Source organism: Cygnus olor, chromosome 16, assembly GCF_009769625.2.
Source record: "Cygnus olor isolate bCygOlo1 chromosome 16, bCygOlo1.pri.v2, whole genome shotgun sequence".
In the NCBI taxonomy this organism is placed as follows: Eukaryota; Metazoa; Chordata; class Aves; order Anseriformes; family Anatidae; genus Cygnus; species Cygnus olor.
This window is the reverse complement of record NC_049184.1, coordinates 5,458,972-5,480,106: the sequence shown is the minus strand read 5'-3', so window position 1 is coordinate 5,480,106 and position 21,135 is coordinate 5,458,972. Positions and strand designations below refer to the sequence as shown.

At 50.2% G+C, this 21,135-nt stretch overlaps 1 protein-coding gene across 5 annotated transcripts in view; it reads right to left on the bottom strand.

Moving 5' to 3' along the window:
- Positions 1–21,135, bottom strand: part of RALY (RALY heterogeneous nuclear ribonucleoprotein) — a 120,623-nt gene that overhangs the window by 19,006 nt on the left and 80,482 nt on the right. For all 5 annotated transcript variants that reach the window (XM_040575373.1, XM_040575374.1, XM_040575377.1 and 2 more), the window contains one exon: positions 1,583–1,847. In XM_040575373.1, the coding sequence (XP_040431307.1) occupies positions 1,583–1,838 (256 nt within the window). In that variant the 5' untranslated portion in view covers positions 1,839–1,847. The remainder of the gene's footprint in view (positions 1–1,582; positions 1,848–21,135) is intronic.

Sequence of the window (21,135 nt, the reverse complement as noted above, 5' to 3'; positions counted from 1 at the left end):
TAAATATATTTTCGAACCACATTGTATGGCATATTCACCTCTTCCTCTCTGCTGGGTTCTACAGAAAGGGGAGCATACCCAGGTTTATACCGGGCCATGGATATCATAGGAAAGCATGCTGAGCTCCTCTGTGGCAGGACACGTTCACGAAGAGAAGGCAGGTGAAGGGGAGACGAATGTGCCCCTGCTCCAGCAGGCACAGCACAGACCTTTTGCAGCACGCCAGGCCTCTGGAACCAGCACTGAGAGGACAGTAAGAGGTTCCTAGCAAGGTACACTTTCAGAGTCATCTCTCTCTTCAGCACAGTGGCCACGTGCTGTCTGCCTCCCCGCTGTCCCACTGGTGTCTGACCGGAGTGCCACTACGGGCTCCTTGGCTCCCTGGCGCCTTGCTCTCATGTCGACCAGCCCTGTGCACGTGGGCAACGTCTGGGCTGGAACAGCTGGCACACTGCCCCTCACCTCAGCCCGGCTTTGTGCTGACGGGAAGAGAAGTGAAGAAAAGTTTCTGGTATTTGAATAAACCACGGATGGAAGCAGCACACTGGCTTAAAGACCAGACTGAGCACGTAACTTCTTTCTGACTGCTGTGCTGGAAGCAGAGTGGGAATGGGCTGCAAATCGTTTTCCTGATTGTCCAGTGACCACTGCCTGTAGCAGGCCTGGAAATAACAAATTTTCATTAGAAATACTGTCTTCAGTTCCAATTCTCAGCTTAGAGCTGGTGACAAGGGCTTCTCAGCATGTGACCCTTCAGAGCAATCTGCAAAATAATGATGCAGCTGGGAGCAGTTGGGGTGGTTTTGTTTGTTATTTCTTATCACACAGCAGCACAGAGGAGAGACTGTCACATATCTGGTGGGGGGAGAGTTACCTCATTTAACATCAGCTGGCTAAAGCTAGTCTGTGATAGTCCAAGCAAGACTACTGCCTCTCTTGACAGGCTAAGGCTAAGGTTGTACCTCCATCCCAACCTGAGCCAGGTGTCCCAGGCTCAAACCCAGAGGTGCCTGTCACTGCTGACCACAGAGGATGCCCAGGTAATGGGACACAACGAGACACCTGGCTTTAGAATGGTGAAAGAAGGGGAGATGAAGTCTCTTTTCATGCTAGGGGAACCCATACAGGTGCTGTGCTGCTGTCATTTCAGTCCAGGCACCCTGAAATTAAGGGTTCCACACCAGTGTCTTCAGGGCTGGGCTTTTATCTGGATCCCCCACTGCCTCTTCTAAGCCCAGGCAGTGCTGCAGTCACAGCCCTGTGGGTGCCAATGTGCCCAGTGGCCATGACCAGCCTCACAGTGACTGCCACCCCTGCGGGGCCCAGGAACCTTCATCAAGTTCCCGTTGAGCTGTGCTGTAGGACAGCTTTGTTGCTGGTCTCCAGCTCTGTCACAGCTCCGCCTGTGCCTGCTGGGTCACTGGGGGTTGTGTCTGACCCCCTGACCAGCACCGGACCTGAGCCTGACCTGCAGCTCAATGTCCCAGCTTGGCCTTGGACCGGCCATCCCTCGACCATCGTTCAGGGATCAGCCCGTCGTTGTTGCGTCTGGAAGCCTACAGAATCTGAAGGAACGACTTACCCAGTGTCTGGCCAGCAAGCACGCGCCCGTTCTCTCCCAGGACCGCGGCACGTGCGTGCCTCTCGTTGGAGTACTGTACGAAGGCATAGCCCTTGTGAACAGAGCAGCCCACCACTCGTCCGTACTTGGAGAAAATGGTCTCCACATCCGACTTCTTGACCACGGCTGTGTTGAGATTGCCAATGAAGACTCTGGAGTTGATGGACTTGGGGTCATTTTTGTTCGTGATGTTGCTTGTCTGCACCTTCAATGACATCTTGAACACCTGAATGAACAAATGGGGAGTCAGGGAGGTGCGTAAGGGAATCTCCTGAGTCTTACAAAGAGAGGTGGGGGATAAATCTCCCAGCACGCCTGGAGCAAGGGAACCAGCTCCTCAACTTCAGCTGGTCTCTGGTGACCTCTCTGTGTTGGGGAGGGGACTGTCACACACAGAATTCAATGGAAATAAATGTATTTATCAGGCTGATCCTCTTGAGCATAAGCTGGTTGCTCCTGGGGGACAAAACAGTATTTAAATACATTTTACATCCAAATAAAAGCTTTAATGCTATTAAAGGAAAGCTTTTATCTAGCTATACTTAATTACAACTCAAGGACTGCTCTTTTTACAGCAGTCTGCATTCAGCACTTGTGCTCATGCCCGGCTCCTGTGGCTCCCCTCTGCCCAGCACCCCCCGGAGCAGGCTGGGTCTCGCCATGCACAGGGACAGCCCTGACCCTGCAGGGCTGCACCTGTGGCTACGAAAGGGCTTCATTTTCCTGGGTGCACACGAAGAGGTTTACGTGGCGAAGGACCCCACGTGCTCCTAGCTGATACCTGGACTCTCGCATTGCCATGCTGGGCTTCGAGCTGAATTCTGTGCAAACAGGAGGTGTCACTGTTAGCCTGGGAATTGCAAGCTGCCTGCTTGCGGCTGCTGCAACCCGCTTCGCACAGCTGCAAGGCAATACCCTCCATGTTCCTTGCCCAGGGTGTTTCACGGGCAGCCCCCGAGGAAAGGCTTCACCTCGTCTATTCTCAGGACAAAGAGGAGGAAGGGACAGGGCTGGGAACTGTAGTAAATCAAATCTAGTCTTGCTGCCTATCAGGCGCCTTGCTATTATTGCAGCAGCCAAAATTACAGCTGTCCAGAGATATCAGTTTGATTTTCATCTCTCAGAAACAGAGGGGCTGTTTTGGGATCGCTATTGAGCACTGCACACATATGGCGTGATATTCACCTGGGAAAAGGCAGCGCAGAACTGGGAAGGTACTTACTTTATGAGGCACACCGTGGTGCTGCTCTCCCCCAGGTCCACCCAGCTCTCACAGAGCCATCCTATCCCCTCCCAGGGACCCCAGCATCTGGTCTGATGTGGGCCTTTGGCTCTCCAGGCTGAAGAAGTGGGTTTGTCTGGGCTGCCTGCCCCAAGGCAGGGCCGGTGTCTGTCCCCCAGTCCTCACTGGGCACAGAGGCACTTCCTGACATGTGCTTTGGAGTTGCACCAGGACTTTCAAACAACCAAAGTCCTCCTTCCCCTTCTTCTCCTGCGAAGAACTTCTCCCATAGGACACAAACTCTCCGGTTGCTCCTCTCTTCCCCTAAACCTGCAGGAGGAGGGCAGGGGGTCACTATCCATGCCACCCCTTCACCAGGTGTGCCCCATTTTGGCTCCTCAGGTGACGGATGTCCTTCTGAAGGAGGCTGTTCAGCTACCGGCCCCTTGGGACACCCAGATGGGCTGCTTCTTCCTATAGTCCATTCTGCCTGATGGCTTTTCTATGCAGACAGACAAGCATCAGTGTTTTAGGGCTTGTCACCGCTAGCTCTCTATATCCAGGATCTGCAGCTTCAATGAGACAACCGAGGAGAGTTGCCTGACCCAGAAGGTGCCTGCAGCCAGACCCAGGCAGACAGGGAGATGGTTAACGCTGACTGCAGTCACTAGCTCTATCCGGACACGCTGGGGCTGCCAGACCTCTGCCTTTTGGATTCTCAGAGCACAAAGGACCAGGCACTCAGTTCCTCTCATCGTTTAAAGCCAGACCCAACAGAGCACTGGGGACGGCTGGCAGGGCAGATGCTCCACGCGGAGCAGGGGAGGATGTGACCGTGCAATAAATCTTACCCAGCTCTCACCCCCGTGATTCTATTAACCTGCCATTGAAGCTGGAAATGATCTCCCTGCTAAATCCAATTGAAAAAATAAAAAAGGTGGACTTTGAGCCTGGCTCATTACATTTTCCTTTTCACCCTTACAGATTACAATAGCCAGAGACTTTTATTGTATTATTTTTAAAACAATTCCTAGCAGAAACACTGCTCCTAAAATCCCTGGAAATAATAACTAAGAACAGTTTTGTTTGTTTTTTTTTTCCCTAGGAAATTGCCATACTAACCCCCTGGGACAGCTGAGGCTGTGAGGGACCTTCAGGAGCCTGCACACGCAGAGGGTGCCCATGCCCTGGTAGCCCCGGATGTTCTTGCTTCCCAAGAATGTGCCCAACCTGCTGAGCATCCCTGGCTCTCCCTGCCCCGTGGTGTCAGCAATGTCACAGGGCACTGGCTTCCTCGTGTAACTTTACTCTCGGTGACTCCCTTTGTTGATGTCCCCATATTTCTACCTCAGAGCAGCTCTGCCCTGGTGTGTGGTCTCCAGAGCTCTTGACCTCACACCATCCTTGCTTGTCTGGCAGAGATTATGCAAGTCCCCAACCCCTTCCGATAGCTGCCCACGACCCTATGTGCTGAAGCTACATCCGAGCCCTGCAGAGCCAGCAGCACTGCGCTGGAACGCCCCTGCCCTGATGCAGCTTGTTGTGGCACCCAGGGCTCCCATGTGAGAAACTGCAAGAAATTCTGGGTGCCTTTAGGACCTGCTGTTAAAGCCTGTCTCTCGGTCTCCTGTGTGATCTCCCTGCAATAGTGTCTCTGAAGCTGCCCTTGAATGGGCTGCGATGGCAAAAATGGGCATTTGCATCTTCCAGCTTCAGCGCTAAACAACCCAAAATATAACCCCAGCTCTCAACACCTCCTTTCCACACCCCGACCAATTTTAAGCTGCTACCCCTAAAGGTAGCAGCTTAAGGTAGGGTTTCCCTAAAGGCTGCTACCCCTTTAGGGAAACCCCTAAAGCTGTGGTAAGCCCAAACACTTCCCCAGTTGTGGCGAGCCCAGAAGTGGGTTATTTGCATCCGTCTGATCTCTGACCAGCTGTTTGCAGCTGTAAACACCAATTACATCAGTGCTGAGCTCCTTAAGTCGGCGTGGGAGGGATGTGGGTTAAGCTGCCTCCATGCAAAGAGTGCGCAGAACAGAAAAGTCTGGCGGGAGGTAAATCAGGGTAAATCAGGGTAAATCAGGGGTTTTCCTCTCAGATGTAGAGGGCTGCCTCCTCTCAATGGGGGCAACATGACTCGGCTCTGCTGCTGCCGGTGAATCTGGTCACACTCTTTGTTTTCTCTAAAAACAAAGGAGCTGGATGAGGATGTTTCTCAAGTGGGCACTCAGGTGTCATATGTATCTTCACTTTGAGGAGGGATAAATTACCAGGAACAACCCCCTAACATCTCCTTCATAAAGGTGAGACGTGAACCCCCCCCCATTACAGGCAGGAACCAGATAACCCAGTGACTTGAGGAGAGACCCCTGAAGCTCTTGCGAAGCCTCCAGCTCCCTCCTCTGCACTGCCCACCCTAAAGTGTAGAGGTGAGATCGTGCTCCCACTCTCAGGTCTGAGGCCTTCATGTCTTCAGCCCAAATTTCTCAAGCACCTTCCTCATCCTGCAAGCCATGCTCCAGAGGGTGCCAGTGGTGAACAGGGTCACTGCACCACCCGCAGGTGCATCCCTTGGGGCTTCCATTTCAGAAGGATCCATGGCAGCATCTGACAAACAGGGGGACAGGGACACCAGGTGGCAAACTGAAGGTGAGACCAGGTGATGGCCACATCATTGGGAGGACTTGGTAGGAAACCAACCCAGACCCGAGGGCTCTGCAGATGAGGTGCTCTCCGAGTGCCATCTGCCCACTGATGCCTACCCCTGCCCCAGCAGGGATGGAGCCACAGCCTCAGCCACAAGGCCCGTGTCCAAGGCTAGGGTCCAACCCCGAGGTGTCGAGCCCCATCAGCGATATCCTGGAGTTTAACAGGCTGGTGCCAAGCACTCTCCTGCGGTCCTCACACAACACCAGCACTCCTGGAGAAACCTGCCCCCTTTGCCTTTTCTGTCCCATTCGTTTGTAGTGTCTTCTTGCATGCAACATTCACCTTGCATCATTTATTGCCCCCCTGACTGTAACAACCAAAATTTCATCCCCATTTGCTCACCAAAGGGAGATCGCCAAACACAGGCATCAAATTCCAGTCACCACGTATTAACATGTCACGCTCCCCCTGCCTGCACACCATGCCTGGATGGCAGCAGTGCCATTAGACACATCACAGCTCTCCCGTGCAGATCAGCACTGTACAGGGTCTCCTCGAGCTACTGTCTCTTTGATAAGAGGTACCTCTTATCTCCTTGAGATACCGTCTCTTTTGATACTGTCTCTCCTGGAAAGAGCCCAGCGGAGGGCCACAAAAATGATACGGGGCCTGGAGCATCTCCCCTGTGAGGAGAGGCTGAGAGACCTGGGGCTGTTCAGCCTTGAGAAGAGAAGACTGAGGAGGGATCTTACCAATGTTTACAAATACCTGAAGTGTGGGAGACAGAGGGATTTGGCCAACCTCTTTTCAGTGGTCTGTGGGGACAGGACAAGGGGCAATGGCCACAAAATGGAGCCCAGGAAGTTCCGCACCAACATGCGAAAGAAATTCTTCACGGTGAGGGTGACGGAGCCCTGGGACAGGCTGCCCAGGGAGGTTGTGGGGTCTCCTTCTCTGGAGATATTCAAGGCCCGTCTGGACGCCTACCCGGGCAACCTGCTCTAGGGAACCTGCTTTGGCAGCGGAGTTGGACCCGGTGATCTCCTGAGGTCCCTTCCAACCCCTACAGTTCTGTGATTCTGTGATAATGCCATGTAAAAACCCGCGGGAGCCCCCACAGAGCATCTTGGTAATGTCTCTGATTAGAAAAATATATACAACAGAGACGTACCGCTGGTGATGTGTTAATATTCTAATAACTACAGCTGTCTTCAGGGGATGCATTTTCACAGCTATTATTTTACTTTTCCTCCCCCAGCCCCGGACTGCAACAAGCCAGATCTGAGTCACAAAAGAGAGTAAGAAAAAGAAAAAGTAACTTGCAATGATACTTGTCACTTGGACATAGGTAAATCAATCAATCCTTCAGCTGTAGACCTCAAAGGAAACAGAGGAAACATTAATATGAGTATCTCTGCTCTCTGGAAGGGAAACTGAGGGACAGTTTCCTTCCAGTTACTAAGGAACGCTGGCAGTCTTGGTAGATCTTGCAATTTTGCTGGGAAGTCCCTGACATTTGCTGTTTTGCTTAAAGCTTCAGCTGCCAGGTTCATGTAATGATGTGAAATCCCACTGATGCGTCTTTTTGCCCCCATGGCTGCGGGTCCCTGGCCATGCTCCCTTCCCCTCCCTGCAACCTGACCCTACCAAAAATCCCCATGGATTCAACACCCGACTCCGCACAGCACAAGGAACCTTTTGGCTGCTGCCAGGCTAAGCAAAATGATAACCCTTAAAAATAAAAACAGTAAAATACAGTAAAATACAATAAAATACAATAAAATACAATAAAATAAAATAAAATAAAGTAAAATAAAATACAATAAAATATAACCCCCAAAGCCCCAGGAACCCTGGTGCAGTTTCTGGGTGTCACAGCAACGGGGACTGCCCGGGGCACCCCTGGAGCCCCTGGGCTGGATAGTGCTGCATTCGAGGTACATGGATGCCTCCAGCAGCATCCCCTCCCTGTTCTCCTCACGTCCTAGGGAAGAGCACAGCTGGAAGCAATGTCATGGTCCCCACTGCCGCTCATGTTCAAGAATCCCTTAAAGATATTGATATTCAATCCGGTAGCGGCCCAAGGCCAGAGCTGGTTTACTTGATAAGCCATTTTTCCTTCCTGCTTTAAGTGCCTTGCTGCACAGATTAGCTGTTTAATTGAGAGCCAGGTGTCTAAAAACCCCAGAGGCCTTCATCTTAGTGATGAACTGTCAGAGAAGGCGGCGGCGAAGAAAAACAAGTGAGCCCCACCACTCTCTCTTTGCAGAAAGCTCTCTTTATTTGTGTGATGGCGACACGCAGGCAGGCTGTTATTTTCCTCTTATCATGCTTGTTCACAAAACGGGAAACATGTTTTTTCATCCTGTTCCCTGGCTCCGTCCAAGTTTCCTCAACTTGGTGACTTTGTGCTCGGAGGCAGGTGACGAGCAAGGTCCTGCAGAGACCTCGGGGAGGGGGCGCGGGCAAACCTGCTCCTTGCGTTGCTGCTGCAGCCCTGGGCTACGGGAAATGTTGGTGTTTTGGGGTGCCCCGGCCAGCCAGAGGGTCCCCAGCACCAGATCTGAGGGCTGGAGGTGGCATGTCCCTGAATCCTCCATCTCCCTTGCTGGAGGAAGCCACAGCTGTGCAGCTTGGCTCAGGTCTTTGTGCATCCCCTGTACGCTCACACAGGACACAAACCCACTCTGCACCACCTTTTGGGGGTTAACTCCCTGCTTCCATCCCATACCATTAACACCCATACATCTGGCACGGAGCCCCAGCATTATTATTTCTAGGGAAGAACAGGGCCATTAACCCACCCCAGCACCAACAAGCTGGGGCAGCTGTTGCACAGCGATGGAGCCATTTCTGACTCAGACAGCCCTTCTTGTATCTGAAGAGCAGTTTTAAAAAGAAATGCCCGCTGCAAGACACGGGGACTCCACTGATTGCCTTGGCACAGACCCATCAATAGCACAGAAATGCAGATGCATCTAAAAGTAAACTTGCTGCTACCCCTGGTGCCAATCATTCCTCCCCCGAGACCTGGGAGTAATTTGCTGGTGAGTCCCCACACACCGGAGCCGAGCTCCGAAGCACTGGTTTAATAACCATCACAAGCCCTACAATCTTTTTAATAGCTTCTGAGTCCCCAGCAGCTCCTCCATGGAGATCCAGAGGGTCTCAGCCTTTCTCCTGGAGAGTGGAGTTCCCCTTCGTACCGTCGTGTGGTTCAATAAACTGGAAATATACCAGTCCTCGGATTTTCTGGGGAAAATGGTTTTGATTCTCCCACATGTGATTGTTATGGGACCAGAAGGTTATTAAAAGAAGGGGGTAAACAAAGATGTCAAGTTATTGCACTAGTTCTTCTGGACCAGGGTTGCTGCCTTTGGGGAAATCTCTGCTATTCCGAGCGAGCTGGGAGGGCGAAAAGCTGGTGATCAGCTCAGCGGGTTGGGTTACGGACTGGTGTGCTGGGAAGCTGCAGGTACCCTTGGCAAGTCCGGAGATGGAGAAGGCACTGAAGACGAAGGAGCCCACCGTACATCCTCCCTGTCCTCTGGCACTCGAGGTGTTTTAGCTGGAGGACGTCAGCAGTGAATCGCTGCTTGCTCTCCACCAAGCTCTCAGGACTGAACTGATGGGGTGGGCGAGGGGCTGTTGCCTGCCCTCCATCTCCTTCACCCCTGCTTAGATGGAGGGTGCATCCAACCTGGGTGGTACAGAGGGAGACAGGAAGCTACTGAGCAGGAGAGAGCCAAAACATCAGCTCAGTCTGGTTCATTAAAGCACATCTGCTGCAGGATGTAGAAAAAATCATCAAGAGCGACACCATGATTTTGTAGAAGATCCCGAGTTCTGCAGGGCTCTGCCAGGAGGGGGTGACTCTGTCCCACTGTCCCACCTCGCTGTAGGTGCACTGGGAACTTTTACATTGGTGCATCCTCTCCTGGAGCTGCCCTGGGGTTGGCATGCCTGCAGCACTCTGCAGTAATTACATGTGTGTTCACGTCTCCTCTTAACAAAGCATGGAGGATGGTCAGCAAGGGGATGTCTGAAGACTCCATCTGACCCCAAATCAACCAGAGATGGAGCTTGCTCCAAATGGTCAGCATTTACTCCACTGAATCAGTTTCCTTAACCTCTCTGGTTTTGTGTGGTGTCTCCACAAATTTGGCGCCCACGGCAGTTGACACAGGGTGCTCCTGCCCAGACGGGCGGATGCTGCGTGCATAGCAGCGTGGACAGAATTAGCTGCTTTATAATCTTCCTTCAGCTATCAGTCTTGCTACGCAAAGAGCCTTCTTTTTAAATTTTTAATTAAAACAACAAGCCATTTTGAACTGGAGAAATACTGCCAATCCTTTGAAAACATGGCCCTGATTTAAATTTCAGTGCAACTGGCAAATCCCTCATAAAGGAGCAATAAATAATCAGTAGCTGTTTTAATAAGTATTTAATGAGTTGTTAAACTACAATGGTTACGAAGTCTATCAGGTCAGCATGCAGTTTATAGCTGTGGCTCGTAACCATCTGTCCTACATAGAATTCATGCCTATGGAAAGCTTAAAAATCTATTTGTCAGGGACTTAAATCCCAGTAAGCATGAAAAAGTCATGACCTGTGGCTTGAAAACCTGAGATAAATTCAAGTGCAGCAGCACCAGCCCTGCCCACGTGTCTGCCCATCCCCTCGCTGAAGCCAAGCACTGCCCAGCCCAGTGCAGGTGAGCGTGGCCGTGCTGGAGCTGGTGGGCTCCTGCGGGCAGGGCACGGCTCCCCCAGGCAAGCACCTAACCCTACGTAAGCCCAGAAGCTGAGCACATGGACCTGCTCCTCATCTTGGGCTCACGATGCTCGGCCTTTACACCAAGGCTGCTGATCTGTGCCGGCTTTGGAAGCAGTGCTGTTGCCCACCTGCTTGGCAAACCACGGTCTCTCCTTGGAGGAGGACTCCCCGACATGCCAGCGCTGTCCCGCACAGCACAGGGTGACAGCGAGGGGCGTCCAACAGCTCCCTGCCCCTCAGTCCAGCCCCTCAGGTCTGAGCTCAAGTTCTCTGAAGATAAAGCTGTCTGCTGGGCACCGAGCAGGATTGTCACAAAAGCAGAATCAAGGCCGGAGGCTGGCAGGTATAAGCCTCATGAGGTTAAATTTGGGTTTCCACTCCCAAGCTAATAACATTGCATTTAAAACATGAGCAGAGTCCTGACAGCATAACATCCCACTCCCCCCACCCCAAAACAAACAAACAAAAAAGCACACACAAACCCAAACAACCAAAAAAAAACACCCTAAAACACTATCAGTGCTGTGCTAGAAGCAAAAATTTGGGCATGTTCTGGAGCCTACGCAGACCAACCTACGGATTTCAACCTGTGAGACGCAGCTCCTCAGCAGCTCTTTGTCTCCCTGAACGTGGGCTCCCCACTCACACCAAACTTTTCTGGTCTCTGCTTCTTCCATGGATATATTTTTTAAATGAAGGCATTTTTCTCCTAAAAAAAAAGAGTTCATACCATCCTTTGATTGCAGAGTATGCAACAAGTACACTTTTCAGGAGTCTCTGCTTCTAATCGTCTTGGGAATCTCTTGTGAACAGACTCACATTCTTTTTGACAGCAGCAAAATAAATTTTAAAGGTCAATTGAATCAGATAAGCCCAGTCTGGCAGCACTTGCAGATGCAGAATTCCATGGATAACATTTACGTTATGTTCAAGAACAGAAACAAAATTCTTTGGAGGAAAGAAATTTTAAAAGAAAAAAAAAGAAGAAGAAAATGAAAAGGAAACAGCAATTAAATAGAATGTCATCTGTAGTCCCACTGGTGCAAAACCTGATGATTACCTACCGGGCTATGGACAACAGTACATGTATTAATCTAATTAAAGCCCTTTTTTACAGGCATCTGAAGCCAGCTCATTAGTGTGTTACCGAGATGCTCATTAATGGCTGGCCATGACTAATTTCTTGAGAATTATACTTTAATTCTTTATCATTCACAGCCTAATGGGAAAACACAATGTTTCCATCCCCCTCTCCTCCACCTGCACGCGTTGCAGACAGGTTCCCATCAGCCGCCTATTGACTTGATGTTCCTTAATGAACAGCCCCCCACACCAGCCCAAATGTTGTTTTAACAGCAAATGATTTATTCATGAGGAAAGTGGGATCTTCAGCCAGCGAACTTTCTGGGAACTTCCTTAGCTTAATGAACTGGCACCATCGCTACTGCATTTTGTGGCTCTCTGACGGCAGCAGAGAGGTTTTCTCCGCAGGGAGCAGGACGCTTTGGCTGCAGAAGAGCTGCCTAACCCAAACCAGGAGCCGGGTGCTCAGGTCCTCAGCTCAGCCCCCTCTGGCAGAGACCCAGAGCACCCTCTGACTCCAGCATGGACCCCCTACATGGGGCAGGATGCTGCAGCACCCCCTTCGCTGCTGGCTCCTACGTGGGGCACATGTGGACCCTTACCCCAGGACAATGCTGAACTAGGGGGGAAATCTGGGCTGCAGGTGCGACCCTGTAATGATAATTTAATCACCCATCAGGGCCACACAGCTCCTGAAAAGGAGTTCCCAAAGGTGGGGCTTCGCTGATGCAGTTGTCGTCATTCACCACCATGCACAGCTGCTGCGTGCGATGGCTCCTCCAGTGAGCAAACGCCCGGTGAGATGGGTCCTGCTCTCCCGGGACTGCCACGGGAATTAACACCATTAGCACCATTGAGGCCAAGTGCTTGCAGTGGGGGGAGCAGAGCCTGGGATGGGAAGCCTTAGGAGCTTAGAGCAAGAGCATGATACGGGTCCTTGGCACACTAACCCTCTATTTTTCAGCAGCTGAGGTTTTTGACATATTCTTTTCCTCTCTCAGAGTCAATTATCAGCTGACTGCCTTTGAAAATTATTTCAGACACTCTAAATACTCCGAATGACACCAATGATTAAGATACATATCTCCGTACAGTCAATGGGACGTGGACTCCTACTTCACTGGCAGTGAGATTTGCTCAAGTCCGTTTGCCTGAACGCTACATCAAAGGCTCTGAAGAGACTGGGGAGGCAGTGGCACCCTCAGCCGAAGAAAAGCGTCTCAGATGGGAGGGATGAGTGGTATCCTGCAGCCAGCGGTGATAGGACAGAGAGACCTGAAAAGCAACTGAGCTGTTTGGGGTGAATGCTGCGGTAAGACCTATGTTGGCTACCATTACCCTTTCTCCTTAAAAATAATAAATCCTGCTCCCTGTCTACTCGTCTTTGCCTCTCTGGTTCTACACAGATGCACAGATTCAAAGAAAGCCCGGCTTTGTGATGGGGACACCCGCTGCCATGTGCCACGCTGCCCTCTGCATCTGCCTGATGCCCACGGGCAGTGATGGTCTGGCCACCTTCCCACTGGTGTCAGCGGGTCTGGGCCAGAGCTGGAGATGAAGGCATGTCATTTGCTGCTCTAATTCTCCATCAATAACATCAGTAACATCCTGCCAGTGACAGATTCCCTCTTGTACACTGTGCTTATGGGTGATGGCTCAGGACTGCAGGGACTCTCAGCTCCCCGCCGGTGCTGTTCTCGCCCCTTCGCACTGCCAGCCCTTCTCCAGGCACCATCACCTTCCCCTTTGCAGCATTATGCTTCTTAAGGGGGGTTAAAAACACAGGCCTCTTCTTTAGTAATACAGGAAGATTAGTAACCCATCATTGTTTGTTGATTACGGTCATCCTTTCCTATAAATGAAGTTTAAAAGTCATTAAAAGATTTGTCAGCTGTGACTTATGAGCCCTTCTTGCTGCAGGGGAGTGAAGCAATGACAAATGCCCTCCACCGCTGTATCATCTGTTATGTGTTTGAAGTTGCTGTGTTCCAATTACCAGGGACCCACTGAATCTGTAAACGAAAAGCAACTCAAATATCCTACGCAGCTGCTGGGACCATTAGTCAGAGCTGGCGGGTTCCACAGCTCAGCGTCAGGCTGAGAGGGAGTTAGCAATAAATAACACTTTGCATGTGTGCAGGGCATCGCTGGCTACCGCACGTGCGTTTATCAATGTTAATTATGCCTTGTGCCTGCTTCTGGGGAGCTGGGTAATTCCTGGTTTCCCAAGCAGAAGACAGGGTTGATGGGCTGCAGGATCTTGGGCCCCTGGGAAATGACCAGCATCAGATGGCAAGTCAGGAGCAGAAGCATGATAGCCCAGCCAAAACGAAATAAAAAATTAACAGCCTTTTTTTTTTTTTTTTTTTTTGCTTGCAGCACAGCAGCAATGGGTACAGCCAGTGCCCAGCCTTGTCTGCCACTTGCGACAAAGCATTTTGCCCTGGAGCAACCACTGAAGCTATGAGGGGCTCAGTGCTGTGCCCTGGGTGCCAGCAACCCCAGCGGGCAGCGGAGCCTGGCTTGCCTCACACCCTGCCTCGGGAAGCTGCTCCACCAGCCTTCTGGGGCGCCTGGGAGGCTGTTCCTGCTTCCCATGTCCACTTTGCCCTGTTTCACTTACATAACGGAGCACCTGGCTTTGCTTGCACCTGTCCACAGAAACACTGGCCTGTAGCACTGGGACCTGACTGAGGACATAACTGAGTTATGGCCCTGCTGGGGGACCTGGAGCACAAGTCCACATAAAGCCCACTTGCGCGTCAGGACAGCATCAGGGGGGAGGAACGTGAAGCACGGAGTCTGTGCTTGCTGGGAGAGCAGCAACCCTGTTGTGCACAGTATAGGAGATGTGTTTTGGGTGCAGGACACTGGGCCACTTTTCCTGTCCTGGCATGGCCCCGTGTCTCTGCTTTGGGATGGGGGCACCGCTCCCCACAGCCCGCCCTGATGGAGGCAGCCAGCCCAGGCCATAGCGCCCTGCAGGGGCAGGGACCAAGGCTGGCAGCCAGCCCTCACCAGCTCCACGGGAATGCTGTAGCTCCTTTACAACATGGGCTGCTCACCTTGCCCTTCTCACGGGATGCTGAACAGCTTTCCTGCACCAGACGAGCACTCTTTCTGCCCCCACCATGCAGAGCTCCCAAATACTCTGGAGAAGTCAGGGCCAAGATCCTGGTCCCTGACCACGTAGGGTGGGAGAAGCTCCCTGGGCCTCACGAGTGTCCTCCCTCTAGCCCTCCCCTGGGGACCAGGCCTGGCGTGTGGTTTACATGCCAAGCTGGGACCTACTAGGATGAGAGCGGGTCTTGGATCGAGATCCGAGCCCACCGCTGGGAAGGCCACGCGGCAGATGTCACCGAAATACCTGGGTGATGCAGGGGGAATGACATCAAGCCTCTTGTTAACACAACAGCTTATAAAATCAATTAGATCACATTACATGCCAATTTGGTCCTCATCAAACTTAACCTCCTCTGTGAGAGGGGTAATGGTCCGTGGCAGTTTACTGCCTATTTGGCTTTAATTTGTTGGGCACGGTGGAAGGAGCATCGCAATGGCTGAGCTTGCTTTCCCAGGCAACAAAGCCTCTTCCTGGCCTTGAGAAGAGGGGGAGTACCACTTGGACACCGTGCTAGCAGGCAGGTATGGATGCCTGACTCCTGGGTTAAGGCCCAGCTGTCCCTCACAGCTCCCTCCACATCATCAAGGAGGTGGTTGGTGGCCCAGGGCAGGGGTAGGTGAGGGAACACGAGGATGGTGACCAGGCAGGTTGGTCCCTGTCATCAATAAGGGAAGTATGGGGTAGCAAGATCCTCCACCCTGACATCACTTGGTCAATCCAGTAAGATCTAAGATTCTTCCCAAGCTTTTCCCTATCTGAGCCCATTGGAGGTGTCCTGGAGGAGTGACACCAGAGCAGGGTTGCGGTACTGCAGTTGACTTGGTCACGGGGATGTCATGAAGGACCAGGCCGCTGTGTCAGGAACTCTGTGTCCTGCATCTGGCAGTGGCCAACACCTAACCACCTCCCGCAATGCCGGTAGAGAGGACCGATGTTCCTCCTGGTCTGGGCAACGAGCTGCCTTGGTGTCCCCTGGAGTGACTGGCTGACATCCACGAGGGTTGATGACCTTCCATGCACCCTCGCTGCCCATGCACAATAACAGGCAAGAATTTATCCTGCCCTGGGTAACACCCTATCCAATCTCACCTCCTGTGAGCTAACCAACTGCCGGGGGCTCTACCAACCCTGACCCACAGATCTTTGGAGGCTTACTTGAGCCAGCATGACTCAAACATGCTGTTTGCTTTCCTCACCATGCAGGGCATCTCTGACTATCACCAAGAACTGTGAGCAGGAACACACCCGTCTGGACATGGCTGCTCCACAACTACTCATTTTAACAGTAGCAGTCTTTGGAAAAGCAAAAGAAGAATAATTTCATTTTCATAACCTTGAGTTCCCCCTGCCCTGCTTGGACAAGTTTGTCTGCATCACTCTCACCTCCCAGGAACTCAGACACCGTGCTGCTCCTACAGCAGCGCATACCAGGCATCCCTCAGATGCCAAAGGTTTGGTCTTAGTTCTTGGATGCCCAGGGCTTGTTCCAGTCTAACAGTTGACGAAAGCCCCCAGGAAAACTGCTAATGGCCCTAACAGATAACCCCTGGATGGCCAACCTGCATCCTCCAGTCAGTGCTCCTGTGGAAGTGCTGGCTGAGCTGGGTGTGAGGCGTGCTGCCCTGTTAGGCCGGGCGTTGCACCACAGCAAGGGAGTTCACCCTGTTCAGCCCTGTGCTGCCCCGTTTTTGGATGAGCTAAAAGCTCATGAAGTTAAATCGGGAATTCAGGCTGGTTTATGAAAACTCTATGGCTGAGCGTGGCGGGGTGTCAGCCAGTCCCTCCTTTTCCACTTTTCAAGGGTGCTGGTTGTGCACGCACTGACGTACCTGCCCAGAGCCAAGAGACCGCCAAACCCTTGTGATACACAAAGTGCCTTTGTCTGTCTCTGGGAACGGCAAGGGGAAGGTTTTGTAATTTTATGCATTTATATTTCATAGAAGAGTCTGAAACATGCCAACATCTCTCTACATCACCGGTTACTGCTTGGAACTCACTACTGCAGAACACCATCAGTAATTTCAATAGAGATGGAGAAATCAAGGATAATTCATTTTTAAGTGTTTTCCAACCTCTCATCCACCCCAAGACTTTAATTTTGATAGGCTGAAGTGAAAGCTGTTTTATTCTTTGCAGCTGGAGTGTGTAATGGAAAAAGGGAAGCGCTTGGCATTCACATTTCATGACTGTATTGGGAACCCACTGCATTTTCTCCTGGCACCCAGTGATATTGTGAGACCTTCTGATTTGATTTTGCTAAAGGTAACTCCCGCTGTGCATTTGCAGTGGAGAACAGCAAATGCACCCTAAATACTTTGGCAGGAATAAAAATAAAAGAAAGTTCACTTAAAAAAAATATCTCTTTTTAAAGCCAAAATAAGGAGGTGAGGAGGGCAAGACCAACTCCTGAGCCCACGAGGTTGGCAAGAACTCTCCTCATCAGCTGGTGCAAGGCGGGTGATCTCCGTAAGCTTGGAAGAACTCTCTCTGTGTTTCTGGAAGAGGCGGGGTGGGCTCAGGAGGCTTCACCAAGGTCACCTACTGAATGCATCGGCCCTTGGGGGTCTGCACTAGGCTGCCCCAAGGGAATTGGTCCCATGCTGGTGGGAGTTCGTGCTTTGCATAACTGGCTGAGGACGTCCCAGCCCCGGGTACATTCTGCAGCTCCACGAGACCAGCACCCCATGGGAGCCTTTGGGAGGGACTCATTGTGAGCACAGCTGGACTAGAGATGTGATGGTAAAAAAGATGGCTTGCTTTCTGATACCTGCAGCTTCAGCTTTTATCACATCAGGCTATTTAAAACATTTTTTCCCCTCAGAGTAGGAATTCACAAGCAGGGATGTCTATCTTTCTGGTTTTGCAGTGTCTTTTTTCATGGCCAGCTGACCTCTTGCTCCTGAGCATGGAGGACTAAATATCACTGCACTGTTTTCCCAAAGTTAGGATTTCTTAGCTTGGTCCATATGGCTTAGATACACTTTGTCTCTGCAGCTGGCTGCCAATCCAGGAGGCCAACTGAAACTGGAAGGTGGACATACATGCCATCAGGGCTCTGCATTACAGGTGCTGATCATCCTTAATGTGAGGAGGTCAGAACCTTGGCCTTTGAAGCACCCATGAGAACACCTCACACGGGAAAGCTGGGAGAAATCCTCTTTCTTTCACTCTCATTTTTAACCCCCCTATGCCCACATCTGCATAAAGAGGTTGTTTTTTTGGGTTCAATATAAAGACATGAAGATTTGATCATGGTTGCAAATTACCTTGATGAACAGAAACCTGTAAATGCAAATGATGACAGTGATAGCTGCTATATATAATGTCTTTAAGATAATTAATGTCAATCAACATACACATATGGAAAACTGATCTTGTCAAAGTATAGCAATATCATACCACAATAAGATCCTAAGTTGCTTGTAGAGAGTCAATAATAGTATCAATGTGATAAACTGAGACTTAAGTTGTTTGACTTGGGGACATGCTTTTGTTGAGAAATCTGAACACTATAACATCATCTTGGACTAAAATCCAGCTAAACTGTGATGTCTCCATGTAGAACTCCGAGAGGAAACCAACAGCACGCAGCAGCTCCTGGTATCTCACCAGAAGTGGGTTTTGCACCCAAGAGGTTTTCTGTCTTTATTAATGATTTGCAGGAAGACATTAAACCATCACTGCTGCTGTCTGCAGGTGAGACAAAACTGGGGGAAGCGGAGAATAATAGAGTGGGTCACAACCAAATGCACGGTGCCTGGAGTACAGCTTGTGGGCAGGACACACGTGGTGAGGCGACCTGTTTTGGGAAGTAGAAACTTAGGAAAGTCTTTGCACTTATTGTGGAAAATTAACTGGACCCCAAAGAGCTAATGAAGTGCTGGGGTGATCAGACGAGGCAATGCTTTGAGGAGGCATCAATAATTCTGCTTTTGGCTCTGGTAGAATATTCCTAGGCAAAATCCAGGGTTGACAAGGAAAACACAGACAGACTGGAGCCAGCTCACATGTAAGAACTATTTCAGAATTGGAAAACTTTTTTTTTTTTTTTTGACATCTCCAGAACAAAATCTCTGTAGCTTGACAAAGAGGATGTTCCATGATGACTTGACCAGGGGCTGTAAGTGCCATTACAAAGACCACAAACAGAAAGAGAATTTATCCATCAAATAGCCCAAAATGCAACACAATCCATCAGCCTGAAGTTGAAACTAGACAGACCCAGATAACAAACTAAAGTACAAATGCTTAACATTGCGGGTAATCAGCCTGAGAGACTACTTGTTTTGATAGTTTCTTTCATGTTTTTAAGGCCAGACGGATTATTCTCCTAAAAAAAACTGCTACCACTTATTGGTTAGGTCAGTATGGAATTCAGGGCAGTCCCAGGACCTATCGGTGGTCAGATGAGGGGATAATTTGACTTGATAAATTTATTTAGCACCTTATTATACATGACTGCTCATGCACATGCTGCATCTGTTTCCCTCCAGTACTTCTCCTCCCTTTGTCTTCACCAGGACATGCTGGTGATCCAGCAGGAGGTGATCCTGTTGCCTTGCTATGGCTGATGTTGGTTTTACCACTTTACCTGGACCTGTAGTATCTACAAGAATGTGCCCTTGGCTGTCAAATTACACTTTAAAGCCAAGCTTCCCCATTTAAAGGATGCTCAGGTCCTACTTCCAAGTGTCTGTGAAGCTAAATCCACATTTTCATTCAATTTCTGACAGTCATTACTACAGATGAATCCTAATTTCAGTTCAGCACCAATGACGCTGTTGGCATCCCTACAACTGGGAAGGGAAGGCATGCTCTTGTTTTGTTAACGGTTCAGTTCTCATCCAAGTGGAACAAAGAGCTGTATAGTTGAACATTGGGAGCCACCTATGCAAAGAGATATGGGTACTTTCAACTGCTCGTTTCCTGACTGATGAACCCTTCTGTGTGCCCACCTAGGGATTGTCACCTGCCACCTGCCAGCACAGGCAGTCAGGACTGGCTTGGTGTGGGGAGTCTCCCAGGACAACCTGCTTGGTGCAGTCTCAGCAGTACTACTGGGAAAGGGGACTGCTGAGCTTGTGATCCTTGCTCAGGCAAAATTCCCTGGAAGGTGGGACTCATCTTTGCCAAAACAAAGATCCACCATTGCCAGACCGAGAGGCTGAGTGGTCTTATGCAGTAACCACATCATTAAGCCATGGACTAGGCAATTCATGCTTCCAGCAAATTAGTGCTCTGTCCTTTTGAGCTTAGTTGCCCATTTGGGTGACAAAACACTTCTGGAAATTCCACTATTTACCCTTTAATGAACCAGTTCAAATCTCAGGGAAACGCACTGTAGCTGAATGAAGTGGAGATGGACAAATACAGACATTAAATAGGTGCAGATATTAAACAGGTGTTTAGGCATCGCCCTTCCTTGACCTGCCTTCAGCAGCCGGGCAATGTGTCACCGCAGAGCGACCAGGAGCACAGAGCAGGAGGGCATTACACAGGAATTTGGTGAGATTTCCACACCTTTACACAGTTCCCTGCTGCCTGGACATCCCCTGACAAGAAAGATTAAAGGGATTAGAAGCTTACAAATGATGAGGCAGTAAAGTGAGGGGCTTTAGAAAATACCAAGGTCTTAATTTGCAAGAGATGTTTGAAAAATGAATGGACTGAGGATTTTCTCCCACAGGAAAGTGGGAGAATTTACTCTGAAGTAAGATTATTTGACCAATAAAGTGGTTTGCTCATCCCACGTGAAAGTACTAATGTATATTTTATACAGTACAGAGACAAAGACATCTCTCATTTGCTCTTGTACAAATTAGGTGAAGAGAGTGAACAGGGTTAGTAGGCTGGGTAGAGAGTATGGTTATATGAACACAATGAATGAAGCACTGCTAGAGTAAAGCTGGGAAACCAGTTTCCAGATGAGTAGTTCATTGACTAAAAATTAGATTTCGGGGTAGGCTAACAATTACTGCCAAAGCATGCAAGAAGTCTGATTACAAAATGAGCACTTGCAGAAGGAATAAAGTGCACTTATCTTATTTTCCCCTTTCCATTCTCCCCAGGCCCAGATCTGGCAGAGGGGAATGGTCACGGATAGGAGTCCCCTGCAGAGGCTGGAAAGTCCCTGCCTTGGTACCAGCTCCTGGAAGCAGTCCTCCTAAGGCTTACCTAATCATTAGAATGATTTGGGTTGGAAAAGACTTCTAAGAACATCAAGTCCGACCATCCGCCTAAGACTGAAAGTCCACTGCTAAACCGTGTCCCTAAGCACCATATCTCCATGTCTCTTAAATATCTCCAGGGATGGCAACCCCACCAGCTCCCTGTGCAGCCCATTGCAATGCCTAGCCACCCATTCCATGAAGAAACTCTTCCTGACATCCATTCTAAACCTTCCCATGGCACAACTTGAGGCCTTTGCCTCATGTCCTAGTGTTCTCACGAGGACATGCGGCATACATCTGGAGTCACACATTACTTCTGCCAGTAAAAAATGCCTGAAGTCCAGATACTTTGGTGCACAGAAAATTGATGTGACATCAGAAGGGAAGGGACAGTGGTGAAAGTTAGCAAGTGAGAAAGACCTGGCTATCTGTGATCAACCTTGTGACACTTCTCAACAGCCGACAGTGTGAGAGGTTCAGATGTACGT